Below are 24442 nucleotides of genomic sequence, written 5' to 3'. Positions count from 1 at the left end.
AAATAGGTAAAAGATTCAAGTCATTTCACATAATAGGATGTCCAAGTGGCCAATAAGCACAGAAAAGGTATTCAAACATTATTTGCCATCACAGAAATACAAATTAAAGCTACAATGAGGTAACACTCCACACCCACAAAAATGACTTTAAGAAAAAAATTGATAATTATTTCCAACATTTGATGTTAGGAACAACTGAAACTCTCGTGTGGCACTAGAAAATATGTAAAATGTTACAACTACCTTGTGAAAGTGATAAAGATGAGTAAAGGTCAGGCTGAGCTACCGTATTTCATTGATACTAAACGCCACCAAATGTAAGATGCATCAGTTTTTATCTACTGCTCAGAAAGAAAAAGCACTGCCAGTTAAACTAACATCCCATAAATGGAAAGAGACACCCTGATTTTAGAGATGTTAAAGTGTGAGGGGAAAATGTCTTAGAATCAATGAAATGGTAGATAAATAATAGAGATAAATCAGTTATATGCTAGATATAAAATGAGCAAAAAACATCTTGAGGGATAGAAAGCATTGCAAGATCGGGAAAGAGGATGTTGCTATTTTAAAACATTTCGAAAGTCAGGGTTTATAAAGACTTGTGTTGTTGATGTGTATTTATTTTGCACGCTTTTATACCTCATGTTTCCTATTTGGTAACCAGTAAAGTGTGTAAATATTAACACTGTAGCTATAATTAGTGAAAGCCACACTCTTATGCTCCATGCAGTTGGCCATTTTACCAACATTTAATTTTCTTCTTTTCAGCCATTTCCAAAGCAGCCAGGAACATCAGGTGCTTATCCTCTTACTTCACCCCCTACATCTTATCATAGCACAGTCAATCAGTCTCCCTCTATGATGCACACACAGTCTCCAGGTAAGATATCACTTACTTTCTTGTCATGTTCAACTTTCAAATCCAAAATACACACACACACACACCCCACATTGAGAAGCACTGCGCATCTAGCCTCAGGCTTCAGAGAGAATTCCCTTTCTAGTCTATGGCTAGATAATTGTCCCTCATTTATTATGGAAGGTTTGTGAAGTCTGTGTCCAGGCTCAGGAGCACTTTAAAAGGTTTAAATTAATGTCACCCAGAGCCAGACTCACAGCACAACTCCAGGGGTTGCTCATCACAACATGATCTATATTACAGATTGACAGACTCAAAGGCCTGTGGAGCCAAATCCTGCCTGTCATCTGTTTTTGTAAATAAAGTTTCATTGGAATGAAGCCACACTTGTTTTTGTAATATCTATGGCTGCTTTCCCACTATGACAGCCCTTTACAGAAAAAGTTTGCTAAGCCATGGAATCGGTGGAAGGGTGGCCTGCCCCCAAGCTCCGAGTTAGGCAGTGCACAGTCTGTTTGTCCAGACATAATGGCTTTGTTGGCAGCCCTATGAAGTGCGCCGTAAAAGTGCTTGAGAATGCCAAATTTTTGCTTTTGACTGAATGATTCAGTGGTATCTCTTGAGCACTTGCTCTGTGCCAAATGCTGCCTGGTGCTGGGGATTTAGCAGTGAACCAGATATCAGCCCTGCTTTTGAGCTTATCATCTAGCAAGGAAGCTAGGTCATCAGATTTACTGGGGAGAATGACCCCTTGCATACTAGGTCCTGGTAATATGTCTAGAGCATAATGATGGTTTTTTCAAAGAAAGTTTTAGCATAAAAGATGTGATATGTAATATAGGATGTAAAATATAAGAAATTAAATGATTTTTAAAAGCATGCATAATAAAACCTTTTATCTACTGTAAATATATCAGTCCACTCAACTGAAGAATACATTAAGTAGTTTAGTACCAATTGAAGGCATTCGGGCTTATCAGAAAACAGGACAAACAAAACTACATTAAATCCTGATTTTTAAGTAACAAACTCAACAAATACATCTGCTTTTAAGTTTTCACTTTGAAAAGCAGAATTTGTGGTGCATACTTTTCTCCTTTATAAAATACAAAAATTCTTATAGATATGTATATGTGTGTCTGTATATGAGAAATTTGTATTGACCAGAAAATCCGTTAATCTGCAAGTGGGAGATGTAATGACATAACTTATTCAATAGCTAATTCCATTTGTAAAATGAGAATAATATAAAACCTTTTCCATAGGGATGTTGTGAGAATTGAATGCAATAGTTCACATAAAGTGTTTAGCCTGGGGCGTGGTACATGGCAAATGCCTCTTTGACCAGTCCATTGTAATCTGTCTTGTTGCCCAGATTGGGCTGCTCGACATCCCGCACTGCCTAGGCACTCGCACCCTGGCAGATCCCACCCCTACCATGTCTCACACTTAGCCACTCATATTGCTCTTCACATTACTTCAGTGGTGTCGTTTTAAAAAAATAGATCCTCATTTTTTAAATCTTTAAATTCACTTTTATTTGGGGGGTGGGGTGTGCTTCCTCTGCTTAGATTCCTAGATAAACAGTCTTCATCTGTAATGCCAAGTATGGTGAGTGTTACAAAAAGGGTCACTTGGGCTTCTGAAAGAGCATTCGATAAGGAGGGGTTCAATTGTTTGTTTCTTGGGGATGCCTCGTTTGCCTCCCTCCTTTCGACACTGGTTAAGCTGAGACTTGAAGGGTGGGTCAGAGTTACCCAGGTGCAGGGACATGGATGAGGAGGATATCTCAGGCAGACTGTGCAGGGTGTGTGGAGTCTGAACTCCCAGAAGATGGTAGACTCTTCCAAATGGCTGGTGTGTGGAGAGACAGGGCTCCGTTCAAAATTTTGGCCTTTATTATATGGGTAAATAGGAAGCCATTGTTGGATTTTAGTCTGGGTTAAATTTATACAACTGAAAGTGACAAGAGTGATGGATGGGCAGATTTCACAGAGAAAGGAGCAGGGCATTCTCTTGAACCTGTTGATTTTGCAAGTCCCCAGAGATTCCCAAGTCAAGATGTCCAGTAGGCAGTTGGCTGTATGAGCCTATGGCTCATCAGAAATGGTTGGGCCGCAGATGAAGACTTGGAAGTTGTTGTTGTCATGTCTAGGGTCATTGAAGCCCAAGTGGGTAGTTGAGTCCACCCCTAGGAATACCAGTGGTCAGTAGGGAAGTAGCAGCTAGGGAGGAAGTAGGCAAAACAGGAGAAACAGGATTGTAGAACCCCAGGGGAGTGTGTTTCTAGGATAGGAGTTGACATTGTTTTTATATAGTAGGAAGGGAAAAATATTTTGAAATAATTATAGTAGTAGACAAGCATATATAGTGCTTACTATGTGCCAAGCCCTAGTCTAAGCACTTTACCCGTTTAATCCTCACAGCAAACCTGTGGTGTAGGTCCTATTATTATTCCCATTTTATGGAGGAAAACTGAGACATGGAGAAGTTAGGTCGCTTGTCCAGATGATACAGCTAAATAAGTAAACATAAACACTTAAAGGTTGGTCAAGTTGATCAACATACTGACTGAAAGTAAGACAGTGCTTTAGGTATTACAGAACACAAAAATATGAAATTATCTCACATAGTACAGTTCCCCCCGCCTTATCGCTCTCCGAGGTTTTAGTTGCCTGAGGTCAACTGAGGACCAAAAATGGGCAGGTATAGTTCAATAAGATATTTAGAGACAGAGAGGTACCGTATTCACATAACTTTTATTATAATATACTGCTAAGAGTGTTCTATTTTACTGTTATTGTTAATTTTTTACTGTGCTTAATTTGTTAATTAAACTTTATCATATATGTGTGTAGGATAAAAACAGGTTTCAATACTATCTGAGGTTTCAGGCATCCACTGGGGGTCTTGGAACATATCCCCTGTGGATAAGGCGGGGACTGCTATAGTAGAAATTTGAAACATGCTGATATTAAAGGTAATTATGATAATGTAGCAAGTGTTTAAATGTTGCATTTATTCATAGTTTTGGTAGCCATAGTTCACCCTTTCATAATCCTAAATTAAAACTAGTCCTGTGGCTTTAAATAAGTTGACGTTTGCCTGTTTTTATATCTCCAATCTCAGTCTCTCCGTAAGTCTAGTATTGTATTTTCTTTTTTCTTTCTTTTTTTTTTTTGGAGACAGAGTCTTGCTCAGTCATCCAGGCTAGAGTGCAATGGAGCAATCTCATCTTGCTGCAACCTCCGCCTTCTGGGTTCAAGTAATTCTCCCGCCTCACTCTCCTGAGTAGCTGGAATTACAGGCACGCGCCACTGTGCCTGGCTAATGATTGTATTTTTAGTAGAGACGGGGTTTCGCCATGTTGACCAGGATGGTCTCAAACTCCTGACCTCAGGTGATCCGCCCGCTTCGCCCTCCCAAAGTGCTGGGATTACAGGCATGAGTCACCACACCCGGCCTTGTATTGTATTTTCTAACTGTCTATTTGGCATAATTTCCATGTAATGTCTGGTAGATACCTGAAACTCAGCATGGCTGAAACTAAACTCCTAATCTCTTCACTGCCCCAGTGCTCCTCTTCCCACAGACACCCCAGCTCAGTAAATGGCAGGCCCTTCCTTCCTGCTACTTGGGCTGAAGCTCTTCGAGTCATGCTGGATGTCTGTTTCATACCCATGTTCAGTCATTTACCAAATACTGTCAGCTTGATTTTCAGAATTTACCCAGAATCCAACCACTTTTCACTACCATAGTCTGTCACCTTTACCCAAGCCACTAGTCCTCTCTCACCTGAATTATTACAGTCATTTCTAACTGGTTTTCCTGTCCCTACCCCTACCCTTGCTCTATAGTCTGTCCCACAGCAGCTAGAGTGATCCTTCTGGGACAGAAGTTCGTCCATGATTTCCGCTCCAAACTCTGCATTGGATTCCCACTCATTCAGGGTAAACCCTAAGTCCTTAGAGTGGCCCACAAGTCCCCATGTGATCTGGGACCCACCCCTCTTCCTCCAACCTCTCTGGTGTCCTCTCTTCCCACTGCCCACCTCGTTCACTCTGTTCTTGCCACACTGGCTTCCTCCCTGTTATTTATAACTGCTTCTACCTTTGGGGCATTTGCACTAGCTCTCTGTTTGGCTGGAATATCTCATTCCCTGGGTATCCTCATGCCTTATCCTTTCTTCACGTGTCAGCTCACATGCCCCTTTCCTTAGAGAGGTCTTTTCTGATTGCTATATGTAAGGAACAATACCTACCTCCTTCACTACACGATATTGTCCCCTTACCCTGTTGTATTTTTTTCCATAGCACTTACCTGACAGATACTTGTCTTTCTCATTCTGTTAGAATATAAGCTTTGTGAGGGCAGGAATTTTTATCTCTTTCGTTAACTGCTGCATCCCCAATGCCTAAAACAGTGCTTGGCATGAAGTCGGCATTCAGGCCTTCTTGTTGAATGAATAACTGAATAAAAAGTACACCGGATTTTTAATCAGTCAATATAAGAGCTAGAATTTGGGCCCATGGAATTGAACACTCTCTTTCAATAATGAAATCTTGCCAGTTTTTCTCTGTGTTATATATATGGGAGCTATACTACTCGTTTCTTTAGTTTGTAGAGAGATTTTTAACTTGGGGTCCTTGGACAGGACATAAAATGTGTCCGGCAAGATTATCTATAATTATTTTCCTTTATTAGGAAATCTGCACGCTGCCAGCTCCCCAAGTGGGGCTTTGAGAGCCCCATCACCAGCGTCATTTGTTCCAACTCCTCCCCCATCCTCGCATGGAATCTCAATAGGACCAGGGGCCAGTTTTGCTAGTCCACATGGTGAGTCCATACATGGAAATCGATATAGCATAAGAGCTTGATGTGAAAATAATTTTTGTTGAGTAAATTTTTTCATTGCAAAATTAGTACTTGTTTATTGAGGAAGTAGCAAAAATATTGCTCAAGCAAAAAGAATCAAATTTATCTAATTCCACCACACAGAGGTAATGACCAGTGAGTCTGTCTCTGACTTGGACTCTCCCTTGCTGTCTCTGTTGCTCTGCCTTGCCCTTCCTGTCACATGCCCTGCTTGCCTGCCCTCTCACGTTTCTGTTATTCTCGCTTGCTCCACCCAGCTGCTTGTCTCCCCATTCAAATACCTGCCCTTGCCCCCCTACAGTGGGTACCGTAACATAGGAATTGTTTTGAGACTTGAATTTTTTAACTTTTTAACTAAAAAATTTTATTTTGAATTGATTCAACTAGATAAAAAATAGAACCAGAACCAGGAGTCAGTGAAATGTTTCCTTTTTATTCCACCAACCACCTAGTTCCTCTTCCCAGAAACATGTAGATATTCTTGCAGAGCTGTTTCATGCATACACAAGCAAATACATGCAAGTGTTCTTTCCCCCTCTCCTTTACACACACGACAGCATACTTTACAGTGTTCAGTGCCTTTTTTCACTTAATATATCATGAGTATGATACCATAGAACATAAACAGGTTCCTCAGTTTTTAAGCTGTATAGCACCTGGGATTTTAGTTTTTACTATTATTATTTGTGGGAACATTTCTGTCACATCATCATACCATATGGCGTAATAATATCCCCTTGTCAGGGTGTACCATGACTTAACTGCTCTCCTATTGTTATATGTTTAAAATGTTGCCATTTTTTTTCACAATTAAAAATGGTGCCATCTGTGCTCATATCCATGATTGTTTCCTTAAGTTCCAGAAATGGAATTGTTGTATGAAGGGGTTTGAGAAATTCTAAAGCTTTCGAAACATATTGCTAACTGCTCATCTGAAAGGCTGTACCAGTTTCCCATACCATCATACAAGAATGTCTGTTATCCTGCATCATTGCCAGCGGGGAGTATTACATATTTTAAAGACCTTGGCCATTTTGATAGGTGAAAAATGGTATCTTATTGTTTAATGTGTTTCTTTTTTTTTTTTTTTTTTTTGAGACAGGGTCTCTCTCTGTTACCCAGGCTGGAGTGCAGTGGTGCAATCTCAGCACACTGCAACCTCGGCTTCTCAAGTTCAAGTGATCCTCCTGCCTCAATCCCCTCCCCAGCAAAGTAGCTGGGACTACAGATGTGCACCACCACGCCTGGCTAGTTTTTGTGTGTGTGTTTTTGTTTTTTTTTTTTTTTTTTTTTTTTTTTTTTTTTTTTTTTGTAGAGATGGGGTTTTGCCGTGTTGCCCGGGCTGGTCTCGAACTCCTGGACTCAAGCAATCCACCCACCTCAGCCTTCCAAAGTGCTGGGATTACAAGTGTGAGCCACCAAGCCTGGCCGGTCTTTGGTGTGTCTTATTTTATACCTCCCAGTTATATATGCTTTACCTATGTTCTTGTGTTTTTTCTTACCCATTTGTAAGACTTAAGTAAAGACCATTTAGTCTCTGACATGTACATGGTAAAAGTATTTTTTCAGTTTGTCATTTGGTTACAGAGGGATATAAATAATATGTTGAAGGTATCTGGAGGTTGAAATTTATTTTTTATTTTTGAATATCTTCGTGGATACCAATGGAGGATGAAATTTAAATATCAGATTGTTCAGGAAGTCACTGCTTTCAAAACTTGAGTCTTGGTTCATTTCTTAGTCAACGTGGCCTAAATAAAGACTATGGAAAATTTCCTTCTCATTCTACTTTGAGTAGAATGAAAATATAGTTTGTCGAAGTTGGTTTAAAAATATATTTCTGCCTTTAAAGGAACTCTGAGATTGTTTGCTTAATATTTTCATGCATATAGTAGCATACATTGTTATGTATTACATACATTGAAGCTTGTGTGAAGGTAAATTTTATCCTCTATCTTTATATTTTTCTAATTTTTGTATCATGTTAAAAAGTACCTTACACAAAATAGAGATTCAGTCATGACATGTTAACACACATCAAGCTTCAGTGAAACATCTTATTGGAAGAAAAAATAAAATTATTACTATGTAAAAGATTTGAATGCTGTCAAGTAATTTTCAGTTATTAAAATATAGGTTTTGAGAATCATTTGTTTACCTTTTTTATAGGAACTCTTGACCCTAGTTCCCCATACACTATGGTGTCACCAAGTGGACGAGCCGGGAACTGGCCAGGATCTCCTCAAGTGTCCGGCCCCTCACCAGCAGCACGCATGCCTGGAATGTCACCAGCCAACCCCTCACTACATTCTCCGGTTCCAGATGCTTCTCATTCCCCTCGAGCTGGAACAAGTGAGTATCATCAACATTTTTATGTTCTTTTTTAGTATAACTAAAAGTGACGTATTTTGTTGCATCCTCACATTTGAAAGTCATGACCTACTTTTTGAGAGAGGATACTTAAAGGATATTACAAAGGATCATGATGAAGAGATGCATAAGGGGAGTGGAGTTTCCATGCCCTCTGTGAGCCTCCACATGTTTGGCTATCTGGAAGTTCTCCAAACTCTGTCTTTTGGGTTTTTATGGAAGTTTCATCACGTAGGCATTATTGATTAAATCACTGGCCACTGGTGATCAACTTTGGGGATGGGGCTGAAACTACCAACCCTCTAATCATGCCTTGTCTTTCCTATGATCACCCCCCTTCCTGAAGCTACCTAAGGGCTGCCAGCCATCAGCCATCTCATAGCATACAAAAGGACACTTAACCACTTTGAAGATTCCAAAAATTTTAAGATTTGTATGCCAGGAGCTAGGACAAAGACCAAATATATATTTCACAATATCACACATATTAACACAGAAGAGAATTATATACATTTATTGGTTAGCTTTTGCTACATAACATTTAGTGGCTTAAAACAATATATGATTGTTATATATTGGTTCACAATTCTGCAGGTTGGCAGTTTAGGCTGAGCACAGCTGAATGAATCAGGCTCTGCTGGGCAGCTCACTCATGTGTCTGTAGTCAGCTGCTGGGTTCGTTTGGGACTAGCTGATCTAAGATGGCCTCAGATGGCAAGGTTTCGCTCTGCTTTGTGTGGTTTCACACTTGATCTGAGGCTTGTTCACATGGTGGCTCAACAGGATTTTAAGGCAGGGAGTAGAAGCTGAGGCCTACAACTAGCCCAGTGTCACTTCCACCACATTCTGTTGGTCAGAAGCAAGTCACTAGGCCAGCCAGGTTTCAGGTGGAGAAATAGAGTTCACCCCTTAAAGGAGTTGCTGCAAAGTCACATTGCAAGGGGCCTGGATACAAGAAGGAGAAAAATAGTGGCCATTTTTGCTAACAGGTTGTTAATATACGATTGTTACACCACAAGGAGTAACTGCAACAGTACAGAATGATTTAGAACATCAAAGATTTGTGATGAAGGCAAAACAGGAAGCAGTGAGATAGTATGTATTTGTAAATGACATAACATGTTTTCCTTCCCAAAAGGTTCTCAAACAATGCCAACAAACATGCCTCCACCTCGTAAACTACCTCAGCGCTCTTGGGCGGCATCCATACCTACCATCCTCACTCACAGTGCCTTGAACATTTTACTGCTGCCCTCTCCAACGCCAGGCCTTGTGCCTGGTCTGGCAGGTAGTTACCTTTGTTCTCCACTTGAGAGATTCCTTGGATCAGTCATCATGAGACGACATCTTCAAAGAATTATTCAACAAGAAACGGTATGGGTACCTAGTGACCTTCTAAGTTAAGGGTAAAATGCTCAGTTGTCCTGCAGGATAGGATCTGAACTAACGTGACATTCCTTCACCTTCCCTCCTTTAACAAGCTCGTTAGAATTATGCTTTTCACCCTAAACTGGCATTAAAAATGGACTCCATTATTTTCTTTTCCATTCTTACGTTAACATATTTCTGCGTTATACAGTTTGCTGTGCTGTAGCTTCTATGTTATGTGGCTAACATGAACCTGGAGATAGGTCTCTGCAGCACACAGGACCAGTGCGCACAGGATCTGGCCTTGCAGAGAATAGCATACCAGTAATTATTTGCCTTCTGGAGTGCCCGTGCAGGCAGACTGATTTTGAATCTGAGACTTTATGGAAATAAAATAATTGGCTGGATGTGGTGGCTTAGACCTATAATCCCAGCACTTTGGAATGCTGAGGCAGGAGGATCACTGAGCCCAAGCTTTCCAGACCACCCTAGGCAATATAGCAAGACCCTCTCTCTACAAAAAATTTAAAAAATTATCAGGCATGCACCTGTAGTCCTAGCTACTTGGGAAGTTGAGGCAGGAGGATTGCTTGAGACCAGGAGTTCCAGGTTACAGTGAGCTGTGATCATGCTGCTGCACTGTATCCTAGGTGATCAAGTAAGACCCTGTCTCTAAAAAAATAAAAATAGAAAAAAAATTTAAAGAAAATTATTTATGGTTACAAGGACAAAAGCTTCTTTTAAAATACATGAACAGGACAGGCAAGGTGGCTCATGCCTGTAATCCCAGCACTTTGAGAGGCTGAGGTAGGCAGATCTCTTGGGGTCAGGAGTTCAAGACCAGCCTGGGCAACATGATGAAACCCCGTCTCTTCTAAAAAATACAAAAATTCGCCATGCATGGTGGTGTGCCCCTGTAATCCCAGCTATATGGGAGGCTGAGGCAGAATTGCTTGAACCCGGGAGGCGGAGGTTGCAGTGAGCCGAGATCGTGCCAGTGCACTCCAGCCTGGGCAACAGAGCGAGACTTCGTCTCATAAATAAACAAATAAATAAATAAACAATTGAATTTTTAAAAACTCTTGTAGAAAAAAGACTTCTAAAAAAAAAAAAAAAAAAAGAAGACTTGTAACTTATCCTATGGTGATAAAGCCTTAGGAGATAATTTATAATTGAGAGCACCAGTTCTAGAGTCAGGCTGCCTGGGTTTGTAGCCAGCCATACTACCTGCTAATGTGTGTTTGGGCAAATTACTTCATATAATAGTATTTACCTAACTGATAACAGTTGTGGGAATTTGAGATATTTCATGTAAAGCCCTTAATATAATGTCTTGGCATTTTCATTATTTATAATTACTGTTATTATTGGTAGATGCATGTATTAATGAGGTAGTCAAAATGGTGAATGTTTAGGCTGGGCACCGTGGCTCATGCCTGTAATCCCAGCACTTTGGGAGACCAAGGCGGGCAGATCACTTGAGGTCAGGAGTTTGAGACCAGCCTGGCCAACATGGCGACACCCCACCTCTACTGAAAATAAAAGACCAGGCACGGTGACTGATGCCTGTAATCCCAGCACTTTGGGAGGCCGAGGCAGGCAGATCACTTGAGCCCAGGAGTTCGAGACCAGCCTGGCCAACATGGTGAAACCCCATCTCTACTAGAAATACAAAAATTAGCCGGGTGTGGTGGCACACGCCTGTAATCCCAGTTACTTGGGTGGCTGAGTCATAAGAATAATTTGAACCCGGGAAGCAGAGGTTGCAGTGAGCTGAGATTGTGCCACTGCACTCCAACCTGAGCAGACAGAGAGAGACTCTCTCTCAAAACAAACAAACAAAAACAAAAATTATCTGGGCGTGGTGGCACATGCCTGTAATTCCAGCTACTTGGGAGACTGAGGCAGGAGAATCGCTTGAACCTGGGAGGCAGAGGTTGCAGTGAGCCGAGATCGTGACACTGCACTCCAGCCTGGGCAACAGAGCAAGACTCCGTCTCAAATAAAAAAAGAATTAAAAATGATGAATGTTTAAAATATATGTGAAGCCATTTTGCAACCTTCATACTAAGATTTGGTACGGAAACATTTTTGAATAAATTAGCATTCAAAAGAAAAAAGAGAAAAATAATAAAATAAACTAAAATTAGCATGCAAAATGGTTATCATCAGACCTGGGATCTAGCGTCAGCTATGCCACTTACTATCTATGTAAGCTTTCAGCTCTTTGACCTCATTTTGCTCAGCTACATAATCAACATACTCTGCTAAAACAGGGGTCAGTAAACTATGGCCCCTGGTTGCTATGTCCTTCTCACCACCTGTTTTTGTAAATAACGTTTTATTGGAACACAGCCACACCTGTTCATTTATGTATTGTCTATAGCTGCTTTCAGCTGTTATGACAACATTGAATAGTTGTGACAGAGACCATATAGTGCATAAAACCTGCAACTTTTTCTATGTAACACTTTACAGAAAAAGTTTGTCAACCCCTGGGCTAAAATAAGAGCCTAATCCAGATCTAACCTTTTGTAATTGTACTCTGTATTCTTTTTTTCTAATGTGCCACTTTAAAAATATATATATATTGTGGAAAATGTTCAGCATATACAGAAGTAGAATAGTATAATGAACTTCTGTACTCTCATCACCCACCTCCAACAGTTAACTAATATCAGTATTGTTTCATCTAGAACTCCTCCCCCCAGATTTTCACAGCAAATCTCAGACATAATTTCTTCCATAAAAATTTTTGCATGTGTCTCTAAAAGGTATGGACTCCTAAAACAAAAAAAAAGTGCACCATTCTCATACCTAAAAAAAAAATTTCTTTATCACCACATATCTAGTTAATACCCAGATTTCCCAGGTTGTCTCATTTTTTACACTTTGAATCAGAACTCAGATAAGTTTTTCTAAGTCCCGTTCAAAGTTTTGGTTCCCCCCTCTAGTTCTCCTTCTTCATCCTTATACAATTTGGAATCACTGAATATTTTTTTGATCCCTATGTTTTCTATCACATTGGTCAGTCCTCTGGATCAAGCTACTGAATGAATTCAGGCTCAAGTTTTTTGATGTTGTTTTGCAAGAATACTTCATAGGTAGAATTGTGTTCTTCCTTCAAGAGGCACATAATGTCTGATTGCATTTCTTTTTGCAATGTTGCCAGCAGTTGATGCTGAATGCTGTAGGTGCCTTTGTTTTGGAATAGGTATCAACTTAGTGGTTTTGCTTTTGGAACAGTTCTCTCAGTAACATCTTCATTTTCTCTTTGATTTACATGTTAATTTGATGTGTCCTTATTTTGCAGCTGCAGCTGATAAATTCCAATGAACCCGGAGTGATCATGTTTAAGACTGATGCACTGAAATGCAGAGTTGCCCTTAGTCCCAAAACCAACCAAACGCTTCAGCTAAAAGTGACACCTGAAAATGCAGGACAGTGGAAACCTGATGAACTTCAAGTTTTAGAGAAATTCTTTGAAACAAGAGTATGTGTTTAATAATGCATAATTTGAATATAATTAATGAAACAGAAGCATTAATGTAGAATGAAGAATAACTTGCTTTATTTATCCCTGTAGGTTGCAGGACCACCATTTAAAGCTAATACGTTAATAGCCTTCACCAAGCTATTAGGAGCTCCTACACACATCCTGAGGGATTGTGTGCACATTATGAAGCTGGAGCTGGTAAGTTACAGAGATATACATTTCCAGCAAAGTTTGTTTGAGGAGGTTAGACTTGGTGGGAGCAGTGTTTATTGGTTTTCACCCATCTATATAGTTTCTTCTATTTTTCTCTTAAATTCTTAAATATTTTTAACTTAAATTTTATTTATCTTTGAATAGGTAACACATTTCTGTTTTATCTTTTGAAGTTAAAACAAGATAATATAGTGAGAAATTTCCCATCAGTTCCTGTCTAGCTATCCCTGTCCCCTCCATCCCTGTCCACCTGTCTTCTGGCCAACCAGAGTTACCATGGCTTGCCTCTCCTTCCAGAGATGGTCCATTCATAAAAGCAAATAGCATTGCTCTCATAAACTTTTGATTGATTGAGACAGGGTCTCATTCCGATGCCCAGGCTGGAGTGCAGTGATGCGATCTCGGCTCACTGCAGCCTCAACCTCTGGGGCTCAGGTGATTCTCCCACCTCAGCCTCCTGAATAGCTGGGACTACAGATGCACGCCACCATGCCTGGCTTTTTTTGTTGTTGTTGTTGTTGTTTTTGTAGAGATGGGGTTTCACCATGTTGCTCAGGCTGGTCTTAGACTTCAGGTCTCAAGTGATCCACCCACTTTGGCCTCCCAAAGTGCTGGGATTACAGGTGTAAGCCACTGTGCGTGGCCTTCTTGTAAATATTTTAAATGAAATGATATTTACACATCCTGTTTTGTACTTTTTTCCATTTTTATTATGAGCTGGTTTATGTATAAATTTATAACATATAATTTAAAAAAATGTGACTCCTCACCTTTGTTGGTCCTAGACTTTATGTCCTGAATAGCTGTTAAAACTGAAGTACAGGCCGGACGCGGTGGCTCACACCTATAATCCTAGCACTTTGGGAGGCTGACGCAGGCAGATTGCCTGAGGTCAGGAGCTCGAGACCAGCCTGGGCAATGTGAAACCCTGTCTCTACTAAAAATACAAAAAAATTAGCTAGGCATGGTGGCACGGCCTGTAGTCCCAGCTACTCAGGAGGCTGAGGCAGAAAAATCGCTTGAACCTGGGAGGCGGAGGTTGCAGTGAGCTGAGATGTTGCCACTGCATTCCAGCTTGGGTGATGGAGTGAGACTGTCTCAAAAAAAAAAAAAAAAAAAAAAGACCGGGCACGGTGGCTCATGCCTGTAATCCTAGCAGTTTGGGAGGCCGGAGCGGGCTGATTGCCGGAGCTCAGGAGTTCCAGACCAGCTTGGGCAACATGGTGAAACCTCATCTCTACTAAAAATGCAAAAAAATAAGCCAGGCATGGTGGCACATGCCTGTAGTCCCAGCTACTTGGGAGGCTGAGGCGAGAGAATAGCTTGAACCCAGGAGGCAGAGGTTGCAGTGAGCTGAGATCATGCCACTGCACTACAACCTCGATGACCGAGTGAGACTCCGTCTCCAAAAAAATCAATCAGTCAATCTGAAGTGCAAAGTAAGAGACAGCAGGATGCTCCATGGGCAGCAGCTGCCTTCAGAGCACGGAATATCTGTTCTTGGTTTGTTGGCCCTTTGGGGATTTCCCTTAGTTTCTGCATAGCTCAGTCTGCATTCGTGTTAGTTTTCTAGGGCTGCCACAACAAATTACCACAAGCTGAGTGGCTTAAAACAATAGGAATTTATTATCTCACAGTTCTGGAGGCCATAAATCCTAAATCAAGGGGTCAGCGGGGTCATGCTTTCTGAAGACTCTAGGGTTGAATCTATTCCATGCGTTTCTCTTAGCTTCAGGTGGTTCCAGCGGTCTTTGGTATTCCTTAGCTATAGACTCATCACTGCAACCTCTGCCTCTGTCATCACATAGTGTTCTCTCTGTGTGTGTCTCTGCCTGTGTCTCTTCTGTTCTTATAAAGGACAACAGTCATATTGAATTAAGGACCATTCTAATGACCTCATCTTAATTTGATTACATCTACAAAGACCCGGTTTTCAGATAAGATCATATTCGTGGGTGCTGGGGGTTAGGAATTCATGTCTTTTTCAGGTGTGCAATTCAATGCATAACAGCATTTAAAAACATGCCTTTTGGCTGGGTGTGGTGGCTCATGTCTGTAATCCCAGCACTTTGGGAGGCCAAGGTGGGTGGATCATCTGAGGTCAGGAGTTCGAGACCAGCCTGGCCAACATGGTGAACCTCCATCTCTACTAAAAGTACAAGGAATTAGCCAGGCATGGTGATGGGCACCTGTAATCCCAGCTACTCAGGAGGCTGAGGCAGGAGAATCGCTTGAACCCAGAAGGTAGAGGCTGCAGTGAGTCGAGATCATACCATTGCACTCCAGCCCGGGTGACAGAGCAAGACTCTGTCTCAAAAAATAAAAAATTAAATAAAAAGATGCCTTTCCACCCTCAATATTTTTAGTGTTTGTGGTGGATGTGATGTCCAGGATATCAAACCTGGCGTATTGCTTGAAATGGAGGGGCGTATTGCTTGAAATGGAGGAGCATCTTGCTTTATTCACTGAACAAATCTTGGAGATCTTTCCATATCAGTATATAAAGGATGTCTTTGTTTTGTGTTGTTTAACAAAGCTTAGTATTTCATTAGGTGAATGTATTAAAATTTCTAAGTACTCCCAACTTGTTGGCCATTTTGGTTTCTTCTGATATTTTGCTGTTACAAACAGTGCCACAATAAAGAGCCTTTTTATGGATGTGCCAGTACACCTGTAGAATTGCTGGGTTGAAGGATATATATAATTGTAAGTTTGGTAGATTTTGCCAAATTGTTCTCCATAGAGGTTATGCCAGTTTATATTCCTACCACCAGTGAGAGTATTGGCTTTTTCCCACATCCTTGTCAACAGTTTTATCAGTCTTTAGACTTTGGGTCTTTCTGATTTGTAGATTTTTAGGTCTTTTGATTTGTAGGAATTGGGTATGTACATTAGCGAAGTTAGCCCCTTGGGATATTCGTTGTAAATATTTTTTCCTCGTTTTTCATTTGTGTTTTGACTTGACTTTTGGTAGGTTTAGCTATGCAAAATTTTCTTTTAAATAGTGTAAATGTATCAATATTGGTTTTTAAGTTTTCCTGATTTTGTATCGTTGTTAGATTCTTCTCACTCCCAGATTTTGAAATAATCCTCCCAAAGTTTTTTTCTAATACCATTTGGATTCATTTTTTTAATTATTTAAATTTTTTAATCTATTTTTATTTATTTATTTTGAAACAGGGTCTCACTTTGTTTTGGTGTCAAATGTGAGGAGGTATGGATCCAACTTTTTCAGATGCTAATTTATCATATAATCAATCTTCTCTGTATGGGGAGATTTTGAATTCTTTCCTGTGAAAGTATGTAGTTATATAGATGGAATCCAGATGGCAGCTGATACATTTTTTCAATCTTACAGTGGTCTTTTCATTTTAATGTTTCTAGTGTTGATTTGAGTAACTTCAATTACCTCACTGGTTTTTTAGTTAGTGTTTTACTATACATATTGGGGCAATAGTATTCTTTTGCTAATAGTCTCAACATTTGGCTTCTGATCTAATAGGCTGTAGGAAACATTATTTATGTCAAAAAGAAATCCATTTGAATTTTTTTTTTTTTTTAAGGAAGAGAAATATATTTATTCTTCATTAAGTGAAAGGGGATTATTCCTACAGGTCTTCATCCTTGTCATCTTCGCATTGAGTAGGCTGAAGAGAAATCTGAGGGGTTGGTTTTGCTGTCTCATGGATGGCAAATATGGAGAAGGCAGAAGCACAGGCAAGAAAAAGGAGTAAATATTTATGTGGCTAAAAAAGCACCAATGGATATAATTTAAAAATCTTTCACACAGTTTGACTAGTTTGTTTAGGGTAAGAGTTGGAAACAGGACTGGGAAGTCTAGATTGGCACAGTTAAGAAGGGCCTCGAATGCTAGGTGTTGGTCCTCAGTTGTGGGTGGTAGGGGGACAGCATATGTCACTAAATGTCACTGAGCATTTGTGAGCTTGAGTAGAACCATGTTGTAGGCCCTATGTCTGATGGTGGTATAAGATGGACTGGAAGACGCAGCCACTGGAAAGAGCTGTTAGGGGAGCACAGGAGAAGTAATAAAGCCCTGCACGTGGTGGCCTCAATGAATATAGAGAGAAGGGAACAGATGTCAGAGACACTGCAGAAGCCGAATCCATAGGCCTTAGGAATTAACGAAGTGGGAGGGAAGGAAGGGGGAAATCTTACGTAAATCCACACTTGACTTTTCAGTTAGCAACTTCATGTATATATTTGTTTTGAAAAAGTGTAGGTTATCAAATTTATGTTCTGTTAATAATTGGGTATGAAACAAAATTCTGACCTCTCTGACTTTCCTAGTAGAATATGATTTTAAATGTTTATATGCCTTTATCTTGATTTTTTTCCCCCTCCAAACAGTTCCCTGACCAGGCAACACAGCTGAAATGGAATGTTCAGTTTTGCTTGACGATCCCTCCCAGCGCACCACCAATTGCACCTCCTGGGACGCCTGCTGTGGTGCTGAAATCCAAAATGCTATTTTTTGTAAGTACCACCCAGCATCTGTGCATGTACAGAGCTTCTGAGGAGAAAGCCACGTGATAATAGAGCAACTTTTGGATAACTGCATAAATTATCTTTTGTTGCCAAATAGAGCCCAGGATTCCTTAATTGTCAGCGTAGATGTCATGACATCCTGGTTCCTTTAGTAATAAACAGAAATTTATTGAACCAGGTAATTGTGTAGCACAGTTGCATCTTAACCATAATATTCAGTTGTTTGTCACTTTTCTTGTCATGTGTAATTTTCTTTTGCTTGCTTATCTTAATCTGAAAGTATAGTAAATGATAGTACCTTTGATACATTTAGACAGATGTTTTATGATGTTTTTATTCTCTTTGTGTGTGTTGTGTGTATACAGCTTCAACTAACTCAGAAAACATCGGTCCCTCCCCAAGAACCTGTTAGTATTATAGTTCCAATCATTTATGACATGGCTTCAGGTACAACCCAGCAGGCAGACATTCCCAGACAGCAGAACTCTTCTGTTGCTGCTCCCATGATGGTCAGCAACATTCTGAAGAGGTTTGCAGAGATGAATCCACCACGACAAGGTACATGACCAGTAGAAAATATTTTATTGCATAGATGTTATAAAAGTTCTTTTGAGAGACACCCCTTTCTCCTCTTCTCTTCTCCCTCCTTACCTACTCTACCACCCAGTCATTGCAGTAGAGGTCTGGTTACTGTGGCCCTCTTAATGTCTGCCTGTCGCTTTCTTCCTTTCTCACTGGTTCTTCATTTTTGTCCATTTCTCTGCTGCCTGGACTTTTTGTTAGTGATTTACTTACTATTGGGACTGACCCAGTTGCTAATGCCAGAAGCTTGTATTTATAGCACACATTGCCACAAAGACCTAGGTTAGGATGATAGAACTTTCCATGGCTGTGAATTCCTGCCCTACCATCAATACCTGCCACTCTGTACATCACAAAGTTGAAATGCATGTTGGTTTCTCATATTTCATGGTTCAATCATGAATAGAAGAATATTATTAAAAGTTCTGTATCTTCTAAATGTTTTGTGAAGAATAAAAGCTGATACAAATGGCATTACTGCTTTTTTGGGCTTCTTATATAAGTGTCAGGTGGGTGCAAGTGAAGCTTTTCACCATGTGCACAATGAAGCTCTCAAACTGAACATTTCCGAGGAAACCAGAATGTTTCTAGAAAGATAAACAAGGTCCCTGCAATACTGGAGTAGCCTTCACTTAACACGTAACTCCTGGCAGTGCTAAATTTGCGGTTGCGAAATACAAAGCTCAGCCAAGAGAACTTTTCTTCCATTTTGCTCATTTCTAATATTAAGGAAATTTAAATTTAAAATTTGCTTATTTGTAACATTAAGGAAGTTCTCTGTATCTCTCTGTTTAGAATAGTTAAATAACAATTATGTTTTTAAATGAGGGAAAGTTGTTCTCTGAAACATTTTTAGGTACTACAGTGTCCAAAGTTTTCTAGAACTAGGAATCAGGAAAGAAATGATATATTTAACTATTTGTTTCCCCACATTGGATATGCAGGCGAGTTCTCACTTTAGTGTATAAGGAATACACTGGGCAGTAGAGAAGGGTGTGCTTCTTTTGTTGTAATACTTCTTCTACTTCTTAAAATTTTCTGCTTTCATCCTTTGACTTCTCTCTTCTTTCAGCTAAAAATAGGTCCTCAAGAATCAAAGTTTAAAGCTATCAGAATTCTCAAAGTAACAGTCCAGTAGAACCTTGATAATAAACACCATTCCTTCACAAGAAGATGGCTATCATTATCTTATGTGTTTTTATGTATTATGTCTTGTGGAATTTAAAATTAAAAGGAAAATGTTTTGATCCTATTGGGATCAAGCAAGTTTTCCTGCCTATCAGTAATGAAAATGTGTTTTTTAAAAAACAATATCACTTCTCCTTTTAAGAAATTGTTGAGATATTTTGGAAGTGTTTTCCTTTTTTATCCCCCTTAGACTGGGCAGACCTTTGGATTTCCTTTTCTTTCTGTACCTTCTCATGTGCACAGGATCACTGCACATCCTGCCCTTTGCTGAAAGGTGATGGTTCACATGAGGTCTTCAGTTCTCCCACTTTCAGCCACTGTATACAGTGTTAGACCATGCTGTAGAGGAAGGGATCCAGCTTTTGGTTTATAATATTTTAATACTTGTCATATTTACAAGAAGCAGAGTATTTGGTTTCTTTGAGCAAAGGGGAAGTTGAGGGGATGAATTGCTGGCACCCTCCCCACCCACAAATCTTGTTTTTGGATTGTTGGTGCACCATACTTCAGTCTCCCACCCCACTTCCCACACCCATCACTTCTCTTCTGATGAAGTGCTTTTAAGAAAAATCATTTTTGTATATAATTGATTTTAATGTTGAACTCTGGAAGTTGACCATTTCCTTGAATTTTGGGAGAAAACTCCAATAGATGTCAGAGACTTGCACTGTCCAGTATAACCGCCACTAGCCAGCATGTGGCTACTTAAATTTAATTAAAATTAAATAAAACTTTAAATTCAGTTCCTCAGTCACAATAGCTCTATTACAAGTGCTTAGTAGTCATAGCACACTTATACAACATTTCCATCATCACAAAAAGTTCTATTGGACAGCGCTGTCATAAAAATTTTTTATCTGGCCTTTAATGCAATGTTTGAAAGATACCACCAAAGTTGTAACTAATGCATAAATATAAACTAGATGTTTTTATGATATCCAAAATGCCCGTAAGCACTCAATAGCCTTAAAGCCCAACTTCAAAGGCTTATCTAATGCTACACTGTTTCTAAACAGAAACTCTAGGCATATCTTCCTAAATTCAGACCTAACTGGGACTTGCTCGAAGTTTCCTCCTGAGAAAAAAAATCCAAACAAATATAATCTGATACTTAACACCACAGCTTAATCCCCAATAATCTGGGCAGTTAAAATTGTCTTTTATTTTGATCTTTAAAGTTCTTACTAATTTTAGATTTAATTACCCCTTCCCCCACCGGTGTGTTAACATCATCTTACCTGTATTGCGAATAGCTAATGACCATTTTTCTCTGTTGCAGGTGAATGCACAATATTTGCAGCTGTTCGTGATTTAATGGCTAATCTTACACTGCCCCCTGGTGGGCGTCCATAGACACTATTGTTTTTAAACCAGGAAGGCTGACAGATGAGACAACAAAAAAAATCTGAATTCAGCCTTCAGTTTAAAAAAGGAAAAGGACTTTTTAAAAAAACTTTAAGAGCTAAATATTCTAAACTGGCAAAAATTTTCAGGGTGCACTTCTTTCATCAAAATGATCATCAATCTTTTGTATAATGAACTTGTATAGTGTGTTTAAATGGGACACATTTCAAAGGAAATAAATCAGTGTCCGTTTGCCAGTAATAAATTTAATATTGTTTTATACTATAAAGTTATGAAAATGCCAAACTTGTTTATTTAATTGTTTTCTTATGTTTTGGGTGTAATAGTCCTTTTTTGGTTTTTGTTTTGTTTTTTAAGGCAGGTCTGTCATTTTTGAATACTGTAAAACTGTGATAAACTTTATATTGAAGCTGTATTTTAATATGACCGCTTTGAATCCTTACATGAAATGTTCTGGGAGTTGTTATAAACACACCCCAAGGAAGCAATATTTAATAAAACTAGGTCAAAAACAAAACAAAACAGTGACACTCACTTGTGTGTATATAAACTCTAGAGACATCTTCGGCCCTCCTTCATCTTTAACCTGGTGGATGGAGCCAGTTATTAATTTATAATAATACATGTCTGAAATTTGACCGAAAACATCATCTTTATGTCAAGGTTAATATATTTTCTTCAGACATTCCTAACTTGACTAGTGGTTAACATTTAGCACCTCAGTTGTCTTTCAATATATAGGATTTGGGTGAAAAATAAGGAACTTAGTCTTTGAGAAGGGACAGTACGTGGTTCATATTGATCAAGGATCCCAAATAATGCAATCATTCTCATTTGTTGAGGATGTGGGAACTTTTCTATCAGGAAAATTTAGTTTACAGAATACTTCTGCATACAACATTAATTAGGAAACAAAGAACTTTAATGCTGTACCCCTGCATGAAGTTTCTGTGAGCTTTCTTTATCTTGCTTAACTTATCTTCCTTGCCTTCCCCACCAAAATTGGGATTGTTCTAAACAATTTCAATTTAATTCATTGTCAACAAAACGATAGAATGTTTTGCTTGGAAGAAACCTGGTCCATTCCCCTCATTTTGAAGAATCCTGAATCCTGGGCCTGTCCAGGGTCACATGGAGTTTTTGGTGTTGATACATCTCTGCAGGGTTTCTTTTTGGAGCACTGTGCTGTCTTTCCTAGTCAGTGAGGGACTTTTTTCAGCTTCAAAGAACATGATCTGATGCAAAGGTCTTCTACCGACTTCATGGTATTTAGGAAAAATTTTTAAATGACAATACCATGCCGAGTTATCTGGTCACTGTAATACTGGTTCTCCATTAAAATGTAGATGCTTTGTCTAATTCTACTTTTAAGATGATTTAATTGAGCTTCTATAACTATCAACTACCAAATTCTAGTTTCAAGTGTCTCACTGCACCTATATCATATCTGTTCTCAACTTTGCTTGATTCTCCACTCATTTTCAATCAGAGTTGAGGCCTTCTTTGCCTTTCTTCTTTGTCTTATTTCTGCCTTCATCTCCCACTTCTCACCCAACTCTGCCACTGTTCAGGAGCAGTTGACTAAACTTTTATCCTTCCTTTAACTTAACCTTTTTATCCTTCTGTTTTTAGTTCTTACAGTGGTAATCACATCAGTTTGGCAATCTAAGATGTCTTTATCAAGGGTCAGCCCTTTTCTATTTGGAGCTGAATCTTTTCTTTCATGTAGAAATCTACATGTATATACAAGAAATGTATTTTTATCTGCAGGATAATATTGTTTCAAATAATTTTATTAAGAGTTAACTTTTTAGGTATTTTCCCTTTTAATGTGGTTTTGAAATGTTAATTGCATTTTTACACATGATGCATTCAGTGGAAGCTCTTTTTTCCTAATTATAACTCATCTCTGAATGCATTGTGCCAATCAAAAGATAGGATTCAGTGAACAGAATTTGCTTTTGATGCTTATTAAGAGTAAACCCATGAATTTGAATTTTTATATTATGCTTGGTACTTGGAATTGATATATACCTTATTAAAGCTTGAAAACATTTAGCATTTGAATAGTAAGTTTCATCACAAATCATGTCTTTTGCCTCTTTTGTTACCCAGGTTCAATCAAAGGGACTGGATGCCCAAGTGATTTTCTCTAATAATCGGGTTGGGACTTAACTTTAAGGTGTTTTCAATGTGATTTTAGTATTTTCCAGTAATAAATAAAATTTATACAAAGTTTCAGAGAACTACCAACTCTCTCTAGTTAATTTTGATGAAGATGTTTTCGTTAATAGTCTGGTTTAGTATTAATTTAACCTTGAAATAAGAAATTGGTCCTGATTTGCCACCTTCATCTTTCCATCTGCTGAAATGCCATTTCAGAATGTATAAAAGTACTTTCGGAATTAGAAGAAAAGTGAGAGCTTCAACAGAACATGTCAAGTTGTTAATAACAGGAGCTGAACCTTATGTTTGGAAATTAACTGAGTGAGTTAAGTGCAAGCGTAAACTAAAATATATATGACTTTGAATTTAAGAGCCACTAATAACTATGTTCTAATTAACACAGTAATCTGTTCAGCCAAAGGATACTAACAGCCATTCTTTCGGCTGTGGTTAATTTGATAACTTGAAGAAGTTATAACTTTGCTACCCTGGATTCTGATCCAATTTCAATATAAAAAGTTGTTCCTTTCATAGTTTTTTCCCCCCAAAAGAAATGTCTGTTACATTTTACCTTAATATTTATCATCCAAGTGTTCTTGATATAAAATCAGTATACAGAAAATTTTAAGAGAACTTACATTCAAGGGACATAGAGGGAAAATGTTAATGTATATTTCATTGTTTCTTGTGGAATTTTTTTTTTTCATTTGGTTTGAGAATGGACACTGTGTCTAAGGATGTGATTTAAATTTACTTAGGATGGATTTAGCATTGAGGTTATTAAGACAAAGTTAGCAGAGGCCAACCAGCACTGTGCTGCACAACTCCAGGAACTCCATGGTATGCTCACAATTTTCTGTAAGTTGCCTCCACTTCCAAGTGACCAGTGATTTGTTAAAATACCTTGCCCAAGAATATAACTGATTGGTGAAAGGGCATATTTAGGTCAACATAAAATAATAGCGAGTATTTATTGAGAGCTTACTATGTGCTAGGCATTTTCTTAATATTTCAATGTGTATTTAATCCTCACAACAACCCAATGTGGTAGGTTATTGATATCCTCCTCTTAAAAATGACTAAATGGAGGCCCAGAGAAATGTAATTTGCCTGAGATCAGATTAAGGTTGCTTAAGATCGAACTGCTAAGAAGGGGCAGTTTGAGTCTGAGCTAGTGCTTCTAAACACTGGGCATTTTTGCTGTGAACCACAGTCAGGGGAAAGTTTAATGTTTTGGACTCTTTCCTCAGAGGCTTTTAACTACACACAATATTGACATGTTTTCCAAGCTCAGAAAGCTCACTAAAAACAACTAAAACTGACCTGACTTGTCACTTGGAGTTGACAATCCCAATGCCTTCTGACTTTTGTGGCACTTCTTTGGAACTTAAATCAGACTTCCATGTGCAAGGAGCACTAATTATCATATAACCAAGAATACTAGATAGTTATCG

The 24442-nt window shown here is 39.0% G+C and overlaps 1 protein-coding gene across 4 annotated transcripts in view; it reads left to right on the top strand.

The window, feature by feature from the left end:
* The window catches only part of MED14 (mediator complex subunit 14), an 87079-nt gene extending 64011 nt beyond the window's left edge, over positions 1 to 23068 (top strand). For 2 of the 4 annotated variants that reach the window (XM_030933690.1, XM_030933691.1), the window contains exons 23-31: positions 769 to 880; positions 5564 to 5695; positions 7904 to 8086; positions 9243 to 9478; positions 12786 to 12965; positions 13059 to 13166; positions 17550 to 17675; positions 18053 to 18245; positions 20737 to 21107. In XM_030933690.1, the coding sequence (XP_030789550.1) occupies positions 769 to 880; positions 5564 to 5695; positions 7904 to 8086; positions 9243 to 9478; positions 12786 to 12965; positions 13059 to 13166; positions 17550 to 17675; positions 18053 to 18245; positions 20737 to 20810 (1344 nt within the window). In that variant the 3' untranslated portion in view covers positions 20811 to 21107. Of the gene's footprint in view, positions 1 to 768; positions 881 to 5563; positions 5696 to 7903; positions 8087 to 9242; positions 9479 to 12785; positions 12966 to 13058; positions 13167 to 17549; positions 17676 to 18052; positions 18246 to 20736 lie in introns of all 4 variants that reach the window. The other 2 variants (XM_010363186.2, XM_030933689.1) reach the window with 2 other exon arrangements.
* The last annotated feature ends 1374 nt before the right edge of the window (positions 23069 to 24442 follow it).

The sequence above is a fragment of the Rhinopithecus roxellana genome, chromosome 7 (assembly GCF_007565055.1).
Source record: "Rhinopithecus roxellana isolate Shanxi Qingling chromosome 7, ASM756505v1, whole genome shotgun sequence".
NCBI lineage: Eukaryota > Metazoa > Chordata > Mammalia > Primates > Cercopithecidae > Rhinopithecus > Rhinopithecus roxellana.
The sequence above is the reverse complement of the archived record's forward strand: the minus strand, read 5'-3'. Positions and strand labels throughout refer to the sequence as shown.